Source organism: Lissotriton vulgaris, chromosome 1_1 (genome assembly GCF_964263255.1).
Source record: "Lissotriton vulgaris chromosome 1_1, aLisVul1.2, whole genome shotgun sequence".
NCBI lineage: Eukaryota > Metazoa > Chordata > Amphibia > Caudata > Salamandridae > Lissotriton > Lissotriton vulgaris.
This window is the reverse complement of record NC_141685.1, coordinates 1,661,160,576-1,661,184,407: the sequence shown is the minus strand read 5'-3', so window position 1 is coordinate 1,661,184,407 and position 23,832 is coordinate 1,661,160,576. Positions and strand designations below refer to the sequence as shown.

Here is a 23,832-nt window from a genome sequence, read left to right as displayed (position 1 = left end):
ATTACATACAGCGGACTACACTCCTGCGAACTCTTGGTCAGTTAGGTTAAAATCACATATGACTAAACCTTTTCTAACATTCCTACAAAAGCTTTCTACACAGTATAACCTTTAACACACATTTATATATAATCGAATTTAGCAAAGCAATGATTATAAGTGAATACATTCTACATATAACGCAACATTTATTTTCTCGTGCTTACATCGTGCTATACATTCTCTGCACATTTCTTCGCTTTACGTTTCCGCCGTTTTCTCCGTTTCATGATTACACACGTATATTCAGTTTTACACGTTCTACTATTCTTAAGCATTACTATTCATTTCTACATTAGCCCACTATGTATACGGGCTTCTCTAATTCTAATACTCTTTATAAAATAGATACAGATATATTTCCTATTACATTGGTTACATCGGCTAACTTTTATACTACAAGTGTTAACTTCACGTTATAGATTCTACGTTTATGCGATATGCTTGTGAATATGGTTCATACATATTTTTTATTCAAATTGCGCTCTCTCAGTTCCCCCCTTTGATGACCTCTAGGGGGCATTTGACCTAAAATTTCCCTGTGACTCGTCTACGTGTAACCTACGAGCTTCATTTGCCAGTAACGCCTTTTCACGGATGACATTGCTCTCCTCCTTCTTCCCAACAAGAGCAGGTTTCAAAGTCGTTACAGGCTTTACATCAGTTGTCTCTTTTTCACTTGCATATCCTATCATGTATGACGTGGTAACTACTGTAATAATGAGAAAAATTACTACTGCTATTAGTGTACCTATTCTGCATTTTGCTTTTCGGTTTGGGTTGCCGTTCTCCATGTTATCAAACAGCGTAGCTCTTTCTTTTGCGAAGAAAAGTTTCTTTTCAAGTCTTTGGTTTGCTTTATTTGCTTTCTCAGTCTGTAAAGTGCTCTTTATCAACAAAGTCTCTTTTCACAACAATGTCTTTTTATCTTCAGCGATAGACAACCCTAACCCTTCTCCGTCCTCTAAATGTAATCCCTAATGTTATTCTTCTTTCCACTCGGCGCTTAGGTTATCTTCTTTATAGCTTACACACAAAAGTCTTTATGCATCTACAATTATTCTCGTACCTGCAGCTTTAATAACATGTTCCAATAATTCAAAACGAATGACTTTTTCTTCTTGTTCTGGTATTTGATGACCAAAAGTCGGAAACTGTAATCGATTTAGCACTAGATCTTTGATCCGACTCAGGTATGGGGGTATGGGAAGTGTGAAAGTCAGTAACCCCTCAGTCTCGAGTCCAGGCGTCAACATCCATATCTCCACTGCCACAAATGGATCGAGATCAATCACTGTCACTTCTTTCACTCTCCCAGATTTCTGTCCCCAAGACATCTGCTAGATAAGTCCACTCTGGGGTGGCGTACCTTCTACAGGGCACACGTACCCTTCTTGATCTTCTCGGACTCTCAGAGCCTGAATCTGTAGTTTCTTCTTCCTGATCCGATTCTTCAGAGATCGGGACAAGGGTTCTTTCTTGATCTGCTTTTAAGCTTGGCCTTCTCCTTCTCTCCGGCCAACTAGCTTCGTCACTCCTTGTCCTCCTGCTCCTTGTTCTTGGACTTGTCTCTTGATCACTCACAGCTTGTTCGGTATCTGATTCGAACTCCCATGTACTCTCTTCTTCTGAGACGACTTCGGTCCCACTGGTGTCCTGACCGTCGTCGGCCTGTTCCGACACAAGCTCAGCCTCTTCGATCAACTCTACAGCTTGGCTTTCCCCCTCTGTGGCTTCTCCGTTTTCCGCTGGATTCTCATCCGAGAGAGGAGCTGTTTCTTCCAGAGGTGTTGGCACTCTTCGGGTGTGTGAGGCGTGTATCCAGTTGGGCAAACCTCCACACTTTACTGCAGTGTTCGTAACTAGTATGACTTGGAATGGTCCTCTCCAGCGCACGTCTAGACAGTTCTTCCTGACGTGCTTCTTCACCAGGACCCAGTCCCCCGGACACAGGTCATGGCACAAGTCTTGTGCTGATGGAACCTCTGCAGCCTGGACCTGGAGGGACACAGAATTAATGGCATCAGATAGTCCCTTGCAGTAATCCAGGATCAAATCGTCTGTGATGTTCAACAACGCTGCAGTCGGAACCGATGGCAATCTCATAGCTCTTCCCATTAGCACCTCGTGTGGAGACAGACCTGTTTTCCTATCTGGTGTGCTACGTATACTCATAAGAACCAATGGAAGTGCATCAGGCCAATTCAGGGATGTCGATGAACAAACTTTGGCAAGTCTGGACTTGATTGTACTGTTGATTTGTTCTACGATCCCTGAAGCTTCTGGTCGATAACTGCAATGGAGCTTCTGATCAATACTCAAAGCTGAACATAGCATCTTCACTACTTCGCTATTGAAATGAGTTCCTCTGTCCGATTCCAAAGAGGATGGCACCCCGAACCTCGGTATCAACTCTCTAAGCAACAATTTCGCTACTGTGAGTGTATCGCACCTACGTGTAGGGTAAGCTTCAACCCATCTAGAAAATATACAGACAATTACTAAAACGTATCTGAGTCTATTGCATTGAGGCATTTCGATGAAATCAAGCTGCATTCTATTGAAAGGCCCCCCAGACCTCCCAATGTGACTCAGTGTGACTGGTGTTCTCTTTCCTACGTTTAGTTGCTGACAGATCGCACAACGCTGACATACTGCTTCTGCCGCTACTCTAAACTTCGGATTAAACCACGTTTGTCTGAATACTCTCACCATAGCATCTCTACCTATGTGTGCTGATCCATGCAATTTCCTTGCCATTGGACTAACAAGTTCGTTTGGTAAAACTGCTCTCCCATCTGCAGAGATCCAAAAGTTCATTTCACTTTTTGTACATCCAGCTGTCTCCCAGCCCTTTTTCTCATCATCTGGTGCATTTTCCTGAACACATTTCAACTCATCCCATGTATCTACAGTGTCTAACAACATTGTCAATTCAGTTCTTTCCTGTATTCCCCCCACTTCTACATTGGTGTGAGAATAACCTTGTTCTGCACAGTAACGTGCTACCTCATCAGCATAACGGTTGCCTTGCGACACAAAGTCTACGTTCTTCGTGTGCGCGGCACATTTGACAACTGCTATGGCTGACGGACCTTGCAATGCCTCTAACAATAATCTCACGAATTCTCCATTCCTAATAGGAGAACCCGAGGAGGTCATATAACCTCTTTGAGACCATAACTGCCCATAGTCGTGAACTACCCCGAAACCATACTGGCTATCGGTGTACATGGTGACTCGAATTTTGTTACCTGCTAAACAGGCACGGGTCAAAGCAATAATTTCAGCTACCTGAGCGGAATGTACTCCTTCCAGGCAAGCGGCTTCCACGACTCTGGTAATTGTACAAACTGCATATGCTGCTCTCAGCTGACCAATATCGTCTCTTACGCATGAACCATCAACAAAGAATATTTCATCGGGTCAGTCAATGGTTCATCTACGATATCTGGTCTCGGTTTGGTGCATAGTTCAGTCACATCTAGGCAGTCATGATCTGTACAAATTTCATCATCAATCTCATTTGGAAGTGGCATCAACGTAGCAGGATTCAAGACGGAGCATCTTTTTAGGGTCACATTCTCGGCAGCCAGTATGACTTGCTTGTAGCGTGTGAGCCTGCTATTCGTCAGATGCTGAGTCTTAGTCCTGGTCATTAACAATTCTACAGAATGCGGTACGTACACCACTAACTGATGTCCCATTACCACACTTTCACATCGTTCAATGCTGACACCCGTTGCAGCTACGGATTTGAGACATCCGGGCAACGCTGCGGCTACTGGATCTAATGTAGCCGAAAAATAAGCAACTGGCCTACGCGCATCTCCGTGTATCTGGGCCAAAACTGCTAAAGCGCAACCCTCTCTTTCGCAGCAGTAAAGCAAAAATGGTTTTGTGTAATCAGGCATTCCTAAAGCCGGGGCACGACATAAGTCCTCCCTCAGCTGCAAAAACGCCATCAAACAATCTTTGTCCCATGGTACCGGATCACTTACTCCTTTGTGCGTCAGTTGTAATAAAGGTTTTGCCTTCAGTGAGAAGTTGGCTATCCACTGCCGACAATAACCGACCATGCCTAAAAACATCCTGACTTCTCTTTGTGTTTTAGGCGCGTTCATTTTCATGATCGCCTCTATTCTGTCTGGAGACACCTTCCGTTTTCCCTTTTCAATCCTGTGGCCCAAGCATTGCACTTCGGTCAGACAATACTGCAATTTACTTGGAGACACCTTGTGTCCGTTCTCGGCCAAGTGATTTAGTAAGGTAATGGTGTCTACTCTGCAAGCTTCCTCAGTTTCTGACGCAACTAGGAGGTCGTCTATGTACTGGACTAGAACCGAGTTCTTGGGCAGTACTAGACTTTCAAGATTTTTCTTCAGCAGCTGGTTAAAAATCGATGGGCTTTCTGTATACCCCTGAGGGATACGACACCATGTTAAAACGCGATTTTCCAGCTTAAAAGCGAACAAATACTGGCTCTCCTCATCTAAAGGAATCGAAAAGAAAGCCTGGCATAAGTCTATCACGGTGAACCATTCAGCTTGGAACGGTATCTGAAACAATATCACTGATGGATTCGGTACCACTGGACAACATGAAACAACGATATTATTAATCTTTCGTAGGTCCTGCACTATTCTGTATTTTCCACTAGGTTTCTGCAAACCCATAATCGGGGAGTTACATGGACTTCCCACGATCTCCTTCAGTATTCCCTGTTTAATTATGGATTCGATCACAGGCTTTATTCCTGCAATCGTCTCCGGTGTCAACTTATATTGTGGTATTCTCGGATACTCGGCATTGGGTCTTACCATGATCTTTACTGGCTCTACCCCTTTGATCAATCCTATTTCTTCTCCAGTAAAATCCCACACCTCAGCTGACACTTTCTCCCTCAAGTCCTGTGGAAGCTCCTCCACCGTCAAGGTAGGATATAGTTCCACGCATTCCTGCGAGTTTACAACTTTAAAATCGGCATCCTCATCGTTGGTCTGCACTTCTACTCCTTCAGGTGTGCAATGTATTGTGCAATTCAGTTTACACAACAGGGCTCTTCCTAACAGACACACAGGGCTAGAATCACAGATTACAAACTGATGTTCATCACTGTAATTCCCTATCTTCACTGACACTGGTTCTGTCAGAGGATTCGTCATCCTCCTCTTTGCGACTCCTACCACCTGAATCGTCTCTCCCGACATTGGCAAACCTGGGACTACCGCTGATCTCAAAGTGGATCGAGTTGCCCCTGTGTCTACCAAAAAGGTCGTAGGACATCCTGCCACTTCAGCCTCTACGTAGGGTCCTCTCTGATCTACTTCCAGGGCTGCACCTAGAGTACAGTCTTCTTCTCTATTCACTCGTTGCCCTGTAAGAGGATCAACGTAGTAGCATTCTTCTCCTCCTACGAACAATGGCATTTGTCTATAGGTTTTTCCTCCATTTGTAATGCGAGGCGGTTGAGGGAACGGGGCTCGAGGAGTCTGATTCCCCCCTTTGATAAACTTTCCCTTCGGGACTGTTGTTCCCTTTACCATGCTGGGTTGAACCTCATCCTCCTCCTGTTCCAACTCCCCCGTCTCGACATTATAGGGACACTCGCGTCTCCAATGTCCCACCTCGTTACACTGATGGCACCTCGTTGTCTTTTTCAGTGTCGCGATATCTATTCTCGGTCTCGGTCTTTCTTCCTCATCTCTGCTTTGATTATTCTGTTTCTTTACTGGTGTTCCTGTTCCCTGTTGCCGCTGTCCACCCTTTCCAGCTGACTGCATCTGCACCAACATCAGCTTTTCTTTAAGTTTCTTTGCTTTTGAGTCTATTTCGTCGCTACAGTACCTCGCATACCTCAAGATCTCATCTAAAGGTTTATTCTGCCAACAAATCAAATGCTGTTGAATCATTAGGCTTATGTCTGGTCTCAATCCTAGAACAAACTTCGACACAAACTGTCCTATGTCTTTAGGATCCATGACATCCAACCCGCTATACTGTTTGAATGCTTTCAGCAATCTCTCGTAGAACTCGTGAACTGTCTCTTTAGGCTCCTGAGTTGTTCGATCTATCTTAACCCATCTATGTCTTGCACTGGCACTTTCTCCTTTAACCATGCTATTACTCTCTCGTACTTTTCCATGACTCTATCTGATGGACCATTCGTCCTGGCATCTCTCGGAGGCTCACAAGCGGGCCATTCGACACTAAGCTTGCATGCCGTCCACAAATCTCTGGGTACTACGATATCGAACAAGGTGTTCCAATCGATCCACAGTACCTTAGAGATCTTCATGAACCTCTCTACCTGCTTGTACCACTCCACGGGGTTCTCTCTTAACTTGGGGAAAGAATTAGTAAATGCCGCTAAATCCCCCCTACTCCAGGGCACATGGACGTAGTTTCCGTTCGCGATTTCTCGCAAAGGGAAAGCTTCCATTCGCATTAGCTCTCCATCTTGGGACTTCGCAAGTGTACTCCTTCTGACGGACCCCCTTTTGGACCATCTTTCCTCCCATCTATCCAGATCCCTCCATATTCTGATACACATGATTAGTTCCCTTATGTGTACTCTTAGCCCAATCGTCCTACGCTCATCTAGATCCTGATCCGTGCAATTTAGCCTATGGTTGGCCTGTAAAGCTTTAGTCCGTGACATGTCTATCATATACCTGTCTGCCAATTCAGATAATTTTTCATGAGCTGCCCTTGCTTTCCGAGTAACATCCTTAGATAAAAACAGTATTTCATCCGGTTCGTACAGCTCTAACCTTTCTATTGCCACTGTGCCGTCAATTATCTCATCCAAGTCTGACTTTAAACTCGTTACATCAAGCCGTCTTGCTTTTATTTCAGCTCTCAGTACATCGGTCCTAGGTTGTTCACTCACACCCCTCTCACCTCCACTATGCGCCCTACGTCTAAGCACAGGTGAGTTATGAGGAGTTCTTCTTCCATCTCTTTGTTCCCACCTCTCTAGATCCCAAGCTTTTCCATCTTCCCTTGGGGTATGGTGGAACGTTAACCCATTCCCCATCACTACATTCCGTCTTTTCGGCTCGGTTTCTCTAGATACAATATAGGATCCTCCGTGCTGTTCTGTATCACTGCAAATCCCTTGCTGTCTGGTGTCGCTCAATAAAATGAAGGGTCCTCCACGGTCCTCCATGTTCCCGCGATCTCGTTCGTGATCACCGGATGCATGGCGAGACGTTTCGCGACTCTCCATATTCCCCTGACTTCGTCCGTGATCCCCGGATGCATGGCGAGACGCTTCGCGACTCTCCATGTTCCAGTGATTCCAATGTCGCACATTTTTGTCCGGGGCATGGTGAGTGCACTTGAAACTATTTCGGTACTCCTGCGTCCTTCGTTCTCCCTCACTAAGGATGACGCGAGGCACTCCCCCACAACCTGCACTCCTGTCGTCGCACATTTGCCTATTGCCACTGGCAGTATGGCAAGTATCTCCTCTGCTTCCTTGACTCCCTCCCTCCCACTCAGGGCTGCTTTCGCCAGCTCCGCAGTAAGAGAGGATCCTGTTATCCTGGTCACTCCATTCTGCTCCTGTTTCTAATCTTTTATTCTGAGTCTCTTCGGCAGCATCCCATTCTCTCAAATATTCCCTTAATTCCTTATAGGATTTCGGTTTCGGTCCCCTCAGATCCATCTGTCCTCTTTGGCCCCCCTGTTCTATCCAGGGACCCGTTGCGGAATCTAGTGGGGTACTCCGACTCATTGGTCCTAGCAACTGCCTCTGGGAATTGATCGTATTATTCCTTCCCTCTATCTCTGCCCTTTCCCTGTCCCATCGTGCCTGTTCCTCCTGCTGGACCCCCTCTGGGTTGTAGATTGACACTATAGGGCCTATGGTAACAGGTACTTGTAAAGCGTCGGGCATTTGATACGACCTTGCATGCTGTGTTTCTGGCACCTTCTGGACCACGAATCTTCCCACTACTCTCTGTTCGGGACTAGATTGAGGTATTTCCTCACCTTTCTTGGCATCCCACTCTGTTACTGGGAGCGATTTATATTCCCCCCATCTAGCTCTGTCCCCTTGCTGTAATGCAGGACTTTCGGCTTCTCTGTTGTACGGAGGTGGTCTATCTGTCAATAGTCTCTCTATCAGATCCTCATCTGGCTCGCTATCCTCATCTTCTTCTAGAGGTTTCTTTTCTGCCGTAGTTTCTAACATTGTGAACAGTTTGTCTACTTCTATCTTTTGCACCCTCCACTTTTTAGCTTCATCATCCCATTTAGCATCCTGCACTGCTTTTACCGATCGCCTCACTCTTTCCTGGCGTCTCTTTAAGCTCTTTTCGTGTGCTGCTCTAAACCATGCACTAAGGGCTTCGAACTGTGTTGGCCTCGGTAGAGGTCTTGTTGCTAGCATTACCGCTTTCAGTTGGTTCAATACTTCCAACTTAAACGTCCCGTATCTCGGAAACGTCAGTTCCTTATTCCCTTCTGTTAGATTATTCCACTCGGAGATCCATAATATCGAGTGTAAGCCTACATTCACTGCCATATGGTAAGCTGGTGTGCCTTCTGGTGGAGCTTCTTCTCCTGCATACAAGTTTCTTCTATCTCTCTTAAAGATCGCCCTTAAACGTTTAAAACACTTCATTTTCGATAATCTACAATTTTCCTTTATTCTCTTCCTTATTTACGTCCCGATGACAAACCAACCAATCCCTACGCGGCTCTCGCTAATCGGCCTATCCCAGCGCGACTCTACGCTGACTGACCAATCTCAGCGCGGCTCTACGCTGACGTCACTCGTTCCCTCTGCAGCAGTTCCCCTTCTTTCTCAACTCGTCTCACGACCTTGCATGCGTTTTCATTCATACGCTGAAAAATGACTACTTCCGTCCAAGCGATCACTTTTCTCTGACTGTACGGCCACAGTCTAACTGTAATTGTCACCTCAACTGACGAAACGTCTTTCCTCTCACGGTCAGACGATCGCCTTAACTGATAGGTTACTTACACACAGTAAACGTACGACCAGCGTCCGTTACTCATACACTCACTCTTACGCTCCCCCTATCATCGGTCTTACGGGCGATCAATGGTACCTCATGACCCCCTTTACAATGGTGAACAATTACTCTGGGTGTTCGATACACCCGAACCACTTAAGCTCTCCTTGAACTTAGGATTTTTATCCGGTTGCGCGCGCTCACAACCTTCCCTCAATCACACTACAGGCATTCAACTCCGCTTGACATTACGACACAAGTACAACATAAAATACCGCAATCTTACAACGCATGACCCTTATACTCACTCTCGACCGACTCTGCTGCTTTTCTCTCGACGCACCGTCAGCACCTTCTTCGGCAGGGATTCTTCTTCTGGTCGTCGATGACTAGGGACCTTGGGGTAATCTAGACCTGACCTAGGTTGTCTTCCTCAAGAAGAAAACCATCTTTCTCTGCTACCAACTGCGGGGAATGAGATTTTGATACCCCTTTTGATCACTTAGATACTAATCTCATTCATCAATTTGGATCGGTTATTTTCTGTCATTGAGTAAAAGACAAACCCCGCATAGGTTAAATTAACCCCATAAACTGACGCAACTCTGAAGGACCACTTACGACTGATGAAGTTTTAAAAGTTTAATATAAAATCAGAATTAAGTGCATATACAATCCTCTCAGGATAAGATTCAATAAGTATACAGGAACTAGAAGGAACATAAATTCCCTAAAGAACCTCAGTCTACAAAAGAATACAATTAAAGTCAATTCAAGAATCAACAGATTAAAAAGCATCGACACAATGTGGTTCCGTTGCGTCATCTACAAAAAGAATAAACAAGTTAATTCTGTCCCTACTCTGTACTATGTGACATCCCTACTTCGCAAGTTCCTTACCTAAAAAAGGTGTCAGCAGTTTGACTTCCAAAGAAGTTCAAACTCTCTTAACCCCTAATGGTAACCTATGTCGAGAAGCAGTACCCTCTCTGCCTACCCATCCGCTCTCTAAAGGTCCTCGGCCTACTGCTCTCTTGCGCTCTGCTCTTTCTCTCTGACTTCTCAGGACATCTGCTCAAGTCATCTGCGCTATCTTCTCCCCGGGGTACTGTCCCTAAAATACACAATCACAGTACGGGTGGAACGCCCCTTCGACGCCCACCACGTACTTTCCCCATGATGTCATTCTAGCTCTTTCCATGGCTTCATCTCTTCGCGTCGTCCGTTAAGTTGACCCTTCTCCTTAGACGCCATCTTCGTCTTCTTGCTGGTGACTTCATTTGACATTTCATTTGACACTTTCGGAGCAAAACTCTACTCTTTACGACTGTATTCGTAACCTTAGTTGGTCCTGTGAACGGTCATTTCTAAACAAGACTCAAATTCCAAGCGTCTCTTATCACGTTTAGGCCATAAACTTCGTCCAGCATTGTCACCTTAAATCTAGCAAGACCTTTGACTCTTGTCTCGCACATTCAGATCAAGGCTATTCACGACTCCTGTGAGCCCACTAAATTACATACAGCGGACTACACTCCTGCGAACTCTTGGTCAGTTAGGTTAAAATCACATATGACTAAACCTTTTCTAACATTCCTACAAAAGCTTTCTACACAGTATAACCTTTAACACACATTTATATATAATCGAATTTAGCAAAGCAATGATTATAAGTGAATACATTCTACATATAACGCAACATTTATTTTCTCGTGCTTACATCGTGCTATACATTCTCTGCACATTTCTTCGCTTTACGTTTCCGCTGTTTTCTCCGTTTCATGATTACACACGTATATTCAGTTTTACACGTTCTACTATTCTTAAGCATTACTATTCATTTCTACATTAGCCCACTATGTATACGGGCTTCTCTAATTCTAATACTCTTTATAAAATAGATACAGATATATTTCCTATTACATTGGTTACATCGGCTAACTTTTATACTACAAGTGTTAACTTCACGTTATAGATTCTACGTTTATGCGATATGCTTGTGAATATGGTTCATACATATTTTTTATTCAAATTGCGCTCTCTCACCTGTATTATATACTGTGAAGTGTATGATAAAGGCTCGTCAAGCAGACAGAATCTCATAACCTCGTCTTTTGACCATCTCCTACATTTTTTTTGCTATTTAAATTGTATTTTAAATAGCAAATATTAATTATGTTAGCCTGCATGCCTTTGATAAAGCAACCTGCAGAAGCAAACATGCAGTTTCGAGGGCTGCTTTGTATAGAATACAAATTTAGTTTTTAGATAATCCGAATCAGATACTGGGCAATTTATACTTATTAATGTTAGAAACCTAGTAAAATAGTGTAATGTTATGTCCAATTTGATTACTTCAAGACTGTTAATTGTTTTACGCGCCATTTGTTCCCACAGTGGAAGCGATGTTTATAACTGTTATCAACCTTTTAAAGATGAAATGCAGTGTGGAATTCACAACTTTCATTTTCCGGTTACCTATAAATGCGATGGAAGGCGTAACCCATTAAACTTTCCTACCTTCTCCCAACCACCTCACCCTTGGATTACTATTCATAACAAGCATTGACAGACCCACTAGGCCTGGCATTAATATGCTAGGACAGATGTAGAACCCTGGCCTCTGCATAAAGCCCATTCCTGTCACTTGTTCCACTGGGCGCGCACTAAATCACGGTCATTACAGTGGAAATGAAAGGGAAAAACTCGAGCGCTGAATGAAGCTGTTAAGGTAGGAGCCTACAAAGAGCTGTTTTGTGACAAGAGTAGTGGGAATGAGAAGGGATGGAAATAGGGTTGCGCAGTGGGGATGTTTTGGAATATGAAGGAAGGTTCAAATAAGGAGTAAGGAGGGTGGTTCAAGGATTCTTCATGTGGAATAATGGTAGCGTAGTATCAACGTGTTTAGAGGGAGAACGCTAAACAAGTGTCGTTTTGAAATATGGTATTGTGTTTGGCATGTGAAGCACAGTAATTTGCAACCGAATTTTAACAGCCACGTTGTTTTATTTTCATAGTGAACCCCTGAGGAAGGGCTATTTTTAGCACAAAATGCATTAGGCAACATTATCACTAACAGTCGAGGATGGTTTATGTTTTTTGCGTACCTGGAAAAAGGCATGGATTTGCATATCCAGGCATGAGAAGCTGTTTATAAACGTAACGCAAACCACGTGTGGCAAGATCAAAATAAAATGGATTGAAATCCAAAGTTTTGGAGTAAATGGATTGAATTTGGATAAAACAGTATGGTAAATAAATGGAAAAAGTTACTGAAGACGTGACATTCCGCAGTGACCCTGGATTTGGTGTGTAATCTCGCACCAACTCGAACATTAATATGCTAGGACAGATGTAGAACCCTGGCATCTGCATAAAGCCCATTCCTGTCAACTGTTTCACTGGGGTGGACTGCTGGTATGTTAACTGTATTCAGCTGAAAAGCTGCATTGTGACCTTTACATTCAGAAACGCTGCCTGTGAGACCAATGTGGCCAGGCATCAGTGTAGCCGTCAGTGCCCCTTTGGGAAGCAGCCATTGAGGAAGGTGTAAAGGGGTTGAGCGCAAACGATACAGGCAAGCGTTAATTCAGGGGAAACCTCCTCCCAATCCTGCACGTCACATCCATTACAAGCCGGTATGATGAGGCACCTTACTAATGGTGAACTGTCACACCCTTCCATTGCAGTCAGATAACCCATCCTTCAACGTCAGGGTGTTTGTGCCTAACCTGGTGGAAGCTGCTCCTAGCAGTAGTGTGTACTCTGTAACCTTTCTATGTTGATTGTTTTCCTTGTGTTTTTCTCCTTTAGTTTTTCTCCTTTAGTTCTCCCTTGTTTTTTTAACATTTAATTTACTACCAATTCTTATTTTGCTCTCCTTTTAATCATCTTCTCTTCCATCTCACCTTTTTTTCAATATGTTGCTTTCTTTTCCTGCAAGTCTGATGTTGTTTTCTTGAGTGCACTCCCCAATGCTAATGCCAAAGCATTAGTCAATGGCCAAAAAACAATGACAAAGCCAATAGCTCTCGCGTTGCTGAGACCTATTGGCGTTGCCAATGCCTGTTTCAGTCGGTGAAGGCAAAAATGGAGAGCCCGATAGAGACCCGTCTCAGCCCTTGCTTTTTAGTACTGCTGGTGCTGACCACTGGCAAAACCCAGCCCACTTAAAGCCCTGAACTCCACCCTGCGCTCCAAAATTCTATTTTGCCTTTACAATAATGAAAAGTATTTGTAGATTTAAAATAAGGTCAAAAGGTATATGTTGAACACTTGAGACCTGTGGCGCTGCAAAGCTACTGGCTATCTCCCTGAATGGACAGGTCCAAGCTCTTGTGCATTCTAAGAGTTTAACGGAGAATTTATAGGTGCAATGAAAAAAAAGCTATTTCATCAGAACACCCCCCACCCCAACCCAGCTTTTCGCGATGTTACCCCAAAATTGGTCAAGTTGTGCAAAGCCAGCAATTTCATGTCAGAGTGCCGCGAAAAATAACAAAAAGCTTTGCTTGCCTGATTTAGTCATTTTTTGTTTTATTGCCTTCTGGCTCTGAAAACAGCACGCTCTGACATACCAGTCTTTTCGCTGCTTACCCACACTCGCCGAGATGTGCTGTAAATATTGCACAGTGGCCCTCCTCTGCGCCTCCTCCCTGTTACTAGAGTTACTCCAGGCAGTGGAGAACGCGCGGATGCCAGGCCCGTATCCCTGTATCAATAGTTACTTAAAAGTTTCCGGGATACAAACACGGGGCATATTACCAAGCAATAGCGATAATTATCGCTATTGCTTGGTTAACGTGAAAAAATTATCGCCGAGCTGCGGCGATTTTTATCGCAGATAAACCTTGGTATTACCAAGGTTTATCGCAAATGCGATAAAAATCGGCCGCAATGCATGAATATCGCTGAAAAGTCAGCGATACATGCATTAGCGAGCTAATGCTCTTAGTCATGTTATCCACCTCCCATTGGATAACATGGCTAAGAACACTCTCAGGGCAGGTGTTAGCTTTTGGAGATATTCACGCTTAGCGCGAATATCTCCAAAAGTTGGTAATAGGAGATAGCGATGTTAGCAACTGTTTCCAGTCGCTAACATCTTGGCACGCCCACTTTGCATGTCATTAGTGATAAATATCACTGACATGCAAAGTGGGGCCCAAGATGGTCGCTATTTCCTACTAGCTGTCGCTAACTGGTGTTAGCGACAGCTAGGTAATAGGGAGATCATTTTATCTCCGCTTTCTTGGCTTTTAAAGCCAAAAAAGCGGAGATAAACCCCCTTGATAATATGCCCCACGATCTTTTCACATGTAATGAGGTCTGCTATATTTAAACTCTCTTTTTTTACTGCTCCTCGCTTCACCCATCCCCCTGTCTGCTCGTGGAGTGGAAAACAAAATCAAACATTGTAAAACTCGATACAGGCAAAAAGCTTCTGCTCGTTTTCTGGAAACTCTAAGAAAATAGTGGCAATGCTATTACTTAACTAAGTAGTAAGTCCGTTGTTACGCATTCCATATAGGTGGCCTGGATTCTTATTAGAGTTGGAGCAACATTATAGATTGAATCAAACACTACAGAGGTTATTGTATGGTGCACATTCCGAATCCCCATACCTGAAGGTGCTCTCATATGTGGTAAAGTTCAACTGGATGAGTATTTTGTTCTGAGATCAAAGTTTAAGGCTTTGTCCCTTAGACCTGGAAGATGAGTTCAGAGCATGGGTGATAGGCAGAATAGTGTTGTGATCAGAAAAGCCTATCCAGGTTTTTTCCCTGCAGATTCACTTTTTATTACTTACTAATTATTAAATGTCACTGAAATAGGATGCCATATAAATGCCACTAAAGAATGGTGTGCTGTAAAATGTCCAATTTTCTTCTGCAAAATTTCCTTATCCATGCCGCAGTATCCTGGAGATCTGTTTAATGCATGCCCACATCTCATATTTTTTACTTTTGTGTCAGTTCAATTTTCAAGATCCATAGCCCTTTTGATTAACCTTTGGTGACATCATTAAGATTCAGAGTTTGTCAATGATTTCAGGCAGTGGTTACAAAAATGATGGGTCCTGTTAAAAAACTTGGGGAGGGAATACGAAAATTATACATCAGCTGTCCGTCTGACGGATACAGAAAATGGCAGGGTCCTGCAGATGACCTCTGATGTGTAGGGGTTGTAGGAACTGGCAATACACTACAGAGTTCAGGACTGGGCTCATTCGGGCTCATTATGATGGCGGAAGGACTGCCACCGCCGGGCCGGTGGTAGCGGTATTTCCACCATCATACTGAAAATTCCCACTGCCAAATTAGGATGGTGGTGGCAATCACAATGGTTCCGCGGTGGACAGAAAGGCAGTCCGCTATGGTTCCGCAAGGCAGTCCTTTTCTGCCCACCTTGCGGAAACCGGAACCAGGGCAACATTGCGGCGGTGCCGTGCAGGCACCGCCTTAGTGATTATGCTATGCCCTTCCTCCTGTCTTGTTGCGGTGGATATCCTGCCACAAGAAGACAGGCAGAGACTGGCTTTGTGGACTCATTGCGGGCCCCCCTCTGTGTGTGGGTGGTGCACTGGAGGGGTTCCCAAAGTACCCCCATGCAGTTCCATGCACCAAGTGGCAGGCATCGCGTGGTGCCTGCCAGGTGGTGCAGGGATATGCTGTACATGCTCTTTTGACACTGCAGATGGTGCTGCAGCCAGCAGCACTGTCCGCAATGTTAAAAGGCCTGATGGCGCATCCTAATTGCACTGGTGGGACCGCCGCACGTCTGGCGGGCGGTCCCATCACCGTTATGATGGTCAGCGGACTGATGTTCGCCCGCCATCATAATGAGCCCCATTATTCTCTTTTCGAACCAGTGAGTGATATTTTCGGCACTGGGCCCAACCAGGGACATTTGTCACAGCTCAAGGGGCAAGAGTAAGTAAGGCTGTTATGAAGCAGCCACCTTGAGCTCACTGTAAAAGTTCAGTGCAGAGTGACTTGATTCATCCTTCAGTTGGATAAATGTAGAGCCATAGTCAGAGATGGCCAGATTCCACACATAAAACTAACTGTAGCTGTGCATTGTGTAACAAGGTGCAATATCGTGGGCCAGTCACTGCATTGAAGCCCAGGTCTCAACATGGCGTAAGTCTGCAGATGTATGTTATTGGAATCTAGCAGTTTAAGACATTTAGCTGATATTTTTAACTTGGACTTTGTGCTTACTTGTATAGGCCCAGAAACCCTTCAGAAATGAAATTTTGAAAGTGTTCTTTCCTGCAATGTGACTTTCGCGCCCTGATGCACCAGCATGACACAGCAGACAATCCTGCATCCATCCTTGCATCTCTGCCTCTCACTCAGACATATTAAAGGGAGTCTCACCTCTGGACATCTGCTGTGCCAAAGAAAAGACAAGCTGGCGACACACTACAGAGGCCGCTAGGGATTTAATGTCAGCAAAGTAGCTAGCGAGACTTAGCCCTGGTTTGGGTTTCTCTGCTCAGAGGTAGCCACATGGGCCTTTACTGACATGTGGTGTTCTGTAAGTCCCTGAACTGATGCAAGCCAAGGGAATAAAGCAACACTCACAGTGAAGACGGTAAAATAGAGACAGAGGTGTGGTTGGTTCCTACCTCCAAAGAGTGCTGTCATCTCCAGCAAGCCGAACGTGAGAACCAGACCCGCCATGTTCAGCGCTCTGCAGCTCCCTGGTACCAGGGTTGGACAGCACCGTGAACAAGAGCGCACTGCCGCCACCACCAGGGTCTCAAGCCTTGCCTTGGAAAGTGATCTCAGATAAAGCTTCGGCAACACATCGTCTTGAAGATGTCACCAGGGGTTCGTGACGGTGATGGGTGTAAGGCACATGGGATAAGATCTAGAGCATGTGATGCACTCATTGCTCTGTGGGTTGACTTGAGGCCAATGAGCCGCATCTAGGTCAGGAATGTAGGACACCCCGTTGCTTGGGCTGCCACTGGCTTCAGCCTCTGCTTACCAATGGGAAATAAGCCAGCTTGCAGTTTTGGATAGCACGCAAAAACATAGAAAGAACAGGCAGATTGGAAGCCAGTGGTGTATAAATAGGATAGCAGACTTAACATGTCAAGTTTAATTGCACCATTCCACAGTTGATAAGGTTTCTATTTGTGATCATTTCTATCTCAGGAAATAATTCAAAAGCAGAAAAATGTTGCAGTTGCAAAATTTATTTAACAAGGATTTCCACTAAGGGTCCTGTTCACAAAGGCGTTTTTTTGAGTACATAAACTCGTGACTAGGGTCCGAAACATCTAAAATGGGAATAAAATGTCAATATTCAGGGACCATCTGTACAGAATTAGTGCAAATAAACTGGGTGGTGCTCTCTTTGTACTTTTACTAACACGGAGTTCGACGTTTTGGGTCCAATTCACAAAGGCATGTAAAAGATTATCCAGGAGTAAAATGTTCTGGACTCATAAATGCTTTGCTGAATAGGCCCCTAATATTCTAGCTAAGTTACCAACCTTCGAACTCCAGTGTAAACCACCCTTTGTCTGTATGCGCAACAATTTGTTCTTAGCTAGAAAGAACACATGTGAAAAAGGAATCAGTACACTGAATACAGCAATCTCGCCTGGAAAGAACTGTCATATTACACACAGACTTGATCATTTTAATAAAACAGGATCAAAGAACCAAGGGCTTTATGAATAAGCCTACCTGTAACAGGCAGCTAATTAGAATTATTCTTGTTCACATCTTTTTCTTCTCTAATGCATAAAGATACAAGTTACAATGTATCAAATATTCATTAAAGAAGTGTACATGTATCTCTATTCTCTACAACAGTGGCTGGTGGATTTAAAATGTCCCCTTGAATAGTCGAAAAGACAAACAGGTGCCTAAGAGAAGGAAGGGGTGAAAAACAAGGAAAAGAACCAACATTTTCCAATTCACAGCCAATCACTTTCATTGCCACCTGTGCTGGCTCCCTAGGCATGAGCACTGCGCCCAGGAGCAGTGTCCTGGGTGAGATGTTGCCCCTCCCAATCACAACTCGCCCAGTGTTCGTGCCCCCGGATTTTCCAGGTGTAGGATCACCAGGCCCCATTTTACCATTCAGAAACATAGCACAATTAAATTACCTGAGGTTCGCGCTGCAAGTACAGGCTGGTCCTGGCTCCTGCCCCCTCAACTAGCTATCGCGCACAACTCTCCTAACTGCCAGCCCACTTACTCTTATGTCCCCCACTCTTACACCCACCACCACGCACTTCCTACCCCCACCCAACACAGGCTCCCTCATACCCATTCACAACCTAACAAGAACCGGTGGTAAGCGGAGGGTTCATCCCAGATCAAATGGCTCTGGGTGGTCATTCATCCTTCTGTGGGGAATCATTTGCTATATCCCCACTTATGAGCATGGATACTAGCCAGAAACATTATTTCTAGCCCTGGGGTACATCGAAATCCACCCATTTTGTAATTGTGCCTTAGATAACTAGCTTATATGATAGGAAAACCATAACTAGATAACCGCTGCTCCTCAAACATTAAAGGCACTTAATAAACCTAACCTGGTAAACCTCTTACGTGCCCTTCTTTAAAGCCTTGTCAGTCACCTCCTGAACACGTATGTGTTTTTCTGCAGAAGTACATTTTGTTTTATCATCAAGGGATTACACATCACGAAACACCAACTCCTGCCTGGTTGCAGGAAGGGCTCTTCTTTATAGCAACACAAAAAAAGCTGATGGGAGGAATGTTTGCATACTGTCTTATGTCAAAAAAACACAAGAGGGGGGTAGAGCGAAGGGTTGGATTATTGCTCCACAGTGGTACTTAAATAAACACAAGGAATCCGACGCAAAGGAAGGGAAGGGGGAGGAATAAAAATTTCTTTTATACTCATGTGCCAGGTACTTTTTAATCTTTCACCACATCCCACCACTCACTTATAAACAACATACCGCACACCACACATAGTCATTTCTATAAATGCTCCCGCGTAGCCGTAGGTCGCAGCACGCCGCATCCCGATAGAGGGGTGTGAAAACCCCGATGATGAAGCATGACACCAAGGGGCCTTTTGGTGTGTGAGGGGTATCTTACAGAACACTGAGTGCTTCAACAGTTGTTGATCACTCCTCCCCCTTCCCTTCCTTTGCGTTGGATTCCTTGTGTTTATTTATGCATACTGTCTAAGCCACGGGCAAATACTGAGGGGTAGCATTCCACCCATTGGTTTTCATCCACTGTCCATTCTAGAGACGACTTCAGCAAATCAGTACTGACCCTGCTTCTCAGTTGAACAGTTTATTCCGAAATGGCAGGAGGGCTCCCTCCAGAAGGGAACACAGGCAACCCCGGGTCAGTTTCGGTCTTGATAGGCCTTTTCAGGAAGGTAATCCTTTGGACCACTGACCAAGGGACCCATGTCCAGGCACACACTTGGCCACTTCTTCTTTTCAGGTATGAGGTTTAATAAATCTACTTTTCCCACTAGAAAAGACCTCATTATTTGTCAATGCTGCTCTCAATGCAGCCTCCATTTACTCTGCATTTTAGAGAACAATTAAAACTGCACTAGTCTGATATGATCTCTTTGTATACAATCCTATTGAACCTAGCCCATGACTCTGAAACTGCTATGTGTGACAGTGGACTGATATATACATTTTATGCACTCTGTCTTTACCTTTAGTATTATGACGGTAACTCCAATGGCTCTGAAATGCTGCGCGTAATGGTAGTTCCCACTTTGGCATCAACACTATTCATCTTAAGTGACACGCGCAGTTCTAATTTCACCATTTTTTTTATTTAAGGAACCAGATGACTCTTAGTGCAGTCCCAGAGCTCTAATTGTGTTCCATCCAAAGAGGATACATTTTGTAGTACAGCTTCAATAAGTCAACCATCAAGGTTTACACCGTAGCAACAGCTGCCTCAGTTGTATAAATGTTAGTACATAGTTCAGCAAGGAAACCATTAGAACCATTTTTGTATTTGTCTTTTGTCTTTATCACCAGTCTTTCAAAAACTTTGGAGGGTATCTAAAAATCAAGAAAGCCTGGGATGGGAGGCGGAGCAGTGATTTGTGCATTGAGAAAACTGTAATGTTCATGCATGGCGTGCGGAGTTTAGAAAGGGCACCATTACCAAATGCACTTTCCTCATTTATTTTGTTCAAATCTGTTTATCATGTATTTTACTTGATATAACATATCCATGAAAGGCAACATGTCACATCATGAGCCATCTATGTATTACTCCGTCTATTCATGCTAGAAGCATACTATTTAACTTGGGTGTTAAACAAGACATAAAGTTCTGCACCTAGGCTGGTAGAGGGTCGAGGTTAACTCTCCCAAACAGTCCATTTCACGGAGGATAAAAGGTGCAGTACAGTAACTGCATGGTCTCACTAGTGCGTGCTACAGAGTCCTTTCCGATCCTTCAACAGATACAATTGAACAGATATTGTGGTCAAAACAATCAAAACCAAACTAACCATGGCCGCATTAACCAATGTCTATGCAATTATCTCTCCCCATGCCCCCTCCCCCACCCCCGCCCTTGTCCCCCATCTCATGGCATCAGCCTGACAGCAGCCCCCCCCCCTCTATTGGCAGCAACTTTGCCCACCTTGGGCGTGAAGTGGGATATACGCATGTGCCTGATATTACTACTGACTATTGGCGGGATGTCCGACCCTCACTGCGTGTTCGCATCAATTTTCCACCGGCTGTCCCCCAGGACTATCCCTCCCTGCCTGTCGCAGGGCCCGGAGAAATTCCTCCCACTGGGCAGCCATGGGCTCCATCCTTAGTCCCATAGTTTCTTCCCGTATTATGGCGAGTTATTCTGCTTTGGCCCAGGCTAAAAGCGAGTACCTCCATGCACATATATGTGGTGGATCATGTGCTTTCCACCGCTTGGTGAGAAGGTGCATGGCAACCACCAATCACAGGTCCAGAAACCTAGATATGACTTTTGTGGCCGGGTTCTAAGGAAATGGTGCAAGAGGTAAGCAGGCCATTCAAAGGGGATGTGGCGTCCTGTGCATGCATGTAACTGCTCACTGACTGCGCGCCAATAGGTATGTAGCCCAGGTCAGTCCCACAGCATACGTATCAATCCTGCACCGGGTTCCAGGCAGCAAGGACCAAATGCCCTTTCCTCATGCCATTGATGAGGGATAATAAAGGAGCCCTGCGCCTAAATATTGTCTTCTTGTTGCACACCATAGTCGAGCTGTGTGATGCTATTCTACAGTGTACATAACTTTTGTAATTTTGATTGAGGCTTGAAACATATTATCTGAACATTTATGTGAACTAGTGTTTATTTTTTTATTTGGAAAATAATGAGTAGAACGTTAAAAAAAGAAGTCCTTGTTCCTCACAACACCACGCTGGAGCCAACCACTGCTGTAATTGTTTGGCTGCGGACTACAGCAGTAGTGACTCAAAGAGAACTAACTACGGTGTGCTTTTTAGGTCTCGGCTACGTTCTCGCCAGAGAACTATAGTGATCGTTACAGCAGACAAAATCCGACAAACGGAGACAAGAGCTGTGCAAGCGCGCAGCATTGTGAATAGGAGAGGGAGAGACAAGAGCTGGCCAGGCGCGCATAGGATTTGGTTACGTGCTTGAGTCAGTCTCCATTTTAGTTTTGTATCGCTCATGGCGCCAGTATGCGCTGCGCGTGGCACCCATCGCACAGGACATTCCTCTCCCTGTCACGGGCTGGTGCGAGTGGCTCTCAGTCCCAGTGGAAGCCCCAAATGTAATGGCAGATAAGCATGGGCGAATTTTGCGAATCTCGCGTTCGTGAATTTTGCGGATTTGCGAACTCGCAATCCGCAAAATCCGCGAATTCTCGCTGTTAGAACCGGCTGTCTCTAGTTGGCAGAGGTATACACTTCTGACAAATAGGGACACTCCTTTTCTAGTCAGGGCAAGGGGATCACACCCTTCGATAACCCCTGCTCACCCCCTTGGTAGCTTGGCAGAGCAGAACAGGCTTATCTCAGAGGCTGTGTGTTAAGCAATTATGACCACATACAGTAATACAGTGAATACACTACAAATGGACACGACACCGTAGTATTATAAAAATAAGTATTTTTATATAAGGCTTAGCACAAGACCAAAATAACGGCAAAACTGTACACAATCGGAATAAATACGTTTAGGAAGGAAAAAGGATAGTTCAAAGGTAGTTTCTTCTTTAGCACAAAAGTCTTTAGTATCAAGCAATTCTTCTTCTTGGGAACACAGTTCTTAGCAACAGGGTAACTCACACGGGAGCTACACAACGCTGGGGCAAAGGTAATCCACAGGTTCGGCGTCGACCGCGAGGAGCGCTGCGTCGGGCCTGGAGTCACACGGACCCCCAATAACACAGTACCTTAGGAAAATGAAGCACACGAGGATCAGCGGCGTCGAGCACTCCGGCGTCGCGTCTTCGGTGTCGATCAGGCCACAGCAGGCGTTGTCGATGATGCAGTTGCACAGAGTGAGCAGCGCTCACGGCATCGAACGGCACACGGTTGAGGCGATCAGCAGCGGGGCAGACACGAGGTCCTCTGGAGTTAGAGCCGTACTCCTACTCCCTGGCGTTGCTGCTGGCGTCGGTTGGGCCCAGCGTCCGATCGTCGTGGTTGCTGGTTCTTTCAGAGATGCTGGATTCACACTTCCAGCAGATAGCACTTTGTAGCAGGTGAAGTCTTTTAGCCCTGTGACTTCGGCAGGAGACTGGCACTCTTCCAGTCCTTGGAGATTTTCTTAGCAAGCGTGAGAGTACACACACAGTTCCTCTCTCCTGGTTCCTTGGCAAAAATAAAGAAGCACTGCAGGATTCCCCCAACAACAGCACACTGGCAGAAGGGGTAGACAGTCCTTTAGATCAGTAGGCTTCTTGTCCTTGGTTACAGGGTTCCTTGTCAGAAGTGATCTGATTTCCTAGTTCAGGGGTCCTTCTCTTATACCCCTTTTCGTCTTTGATCCCTTTGTCTATGCCGGGGGTTTCCCAACATCCTGGGTCTGTGGTGGGTGGAGCTAGGCAGTAGCACCTGGCCTATTCATTGAGCCGGGCCGGGTCCTCAGACGCCCCGCAGGAGGTGGAGCCAGCATTGACACTGGCAGGAGCAGAGCTATCGCCCTCCTGGCAGGAGGTGGGGCTAGGATCGTCCATGGCAGGTACAGAGCCATCAGTCGCTCGGCAGGAGGTGGAGCCAGCATTGTATCAGGCAAGGCAGGCTATCAACAACTACTCTCCCCCTACTCTCAACGTAATGTCCCACTCATCCCACACTGACTCATCCAGACCTCTTGGAGCCACCCAGCTCCTGTCACATACACGCAAGACCAGCAGAGACCAGATATGGTTAGACAAGAAAATAGACACTTTCTAAAATTGCTATTTTCGAACCCAGAGTCCAAAAACCATCCACACCAACGGATGCGTAATTAAACCCCGAGTTCAGGGATACCAAACTCGACATTGCACCATGCTCCCCGAGCCAGCTAGGATTATAGCGTTAATAATCCCGGCGGCCCATTCTATCCAACGGAGAGCAGGCTACCTCGCAATAGTGAAGCCCTAAGATGGCGGCACTTCACTATCAGGACATGCCAACTTGGTCAGGCTTGTCCTACCTTACACTTACAATGCACCCTGCCCATGGGCCTACCATAGGGGTGACTAACATGAAGTTAAGGGAAGGTTGGAGGGGCTGGCAGGTAGGTATACCTGCGCAGCCGGCGTGACAGTGCAGGACTGCACGTGGGTCTCGCAATGACCGACCCGT

General features: G+C 45.3%; 1 protein-coding gene across 1 annotated transcript in view; it reads right to left on the bottom strand.

The window, feature by feature from the left end:
* The window catches only part of LOC147751005 (tyrosine-protein phosphatase non-receptor type substrate 1-like), a 140,074-nt gene extending 123,204 nt beyond the window's left edge, over window positions 1-16,870 (bottom strand). The window contains exon 1 of the mRNA XM_086937487.1: window positions 16,660-16,870. Within this exon, the coding sequence (XP_086793613.1) occupies window positions 16,660-16,714 (55 nt within the window). The 5' untranslated portion in view covers window positions 16,715-16,870. The remainder of the gene's footprint in view (window positions 1-16,659) is intronic.
* Window positions 16,871-23,832: the final 6,962 nt, after the last annotated feature.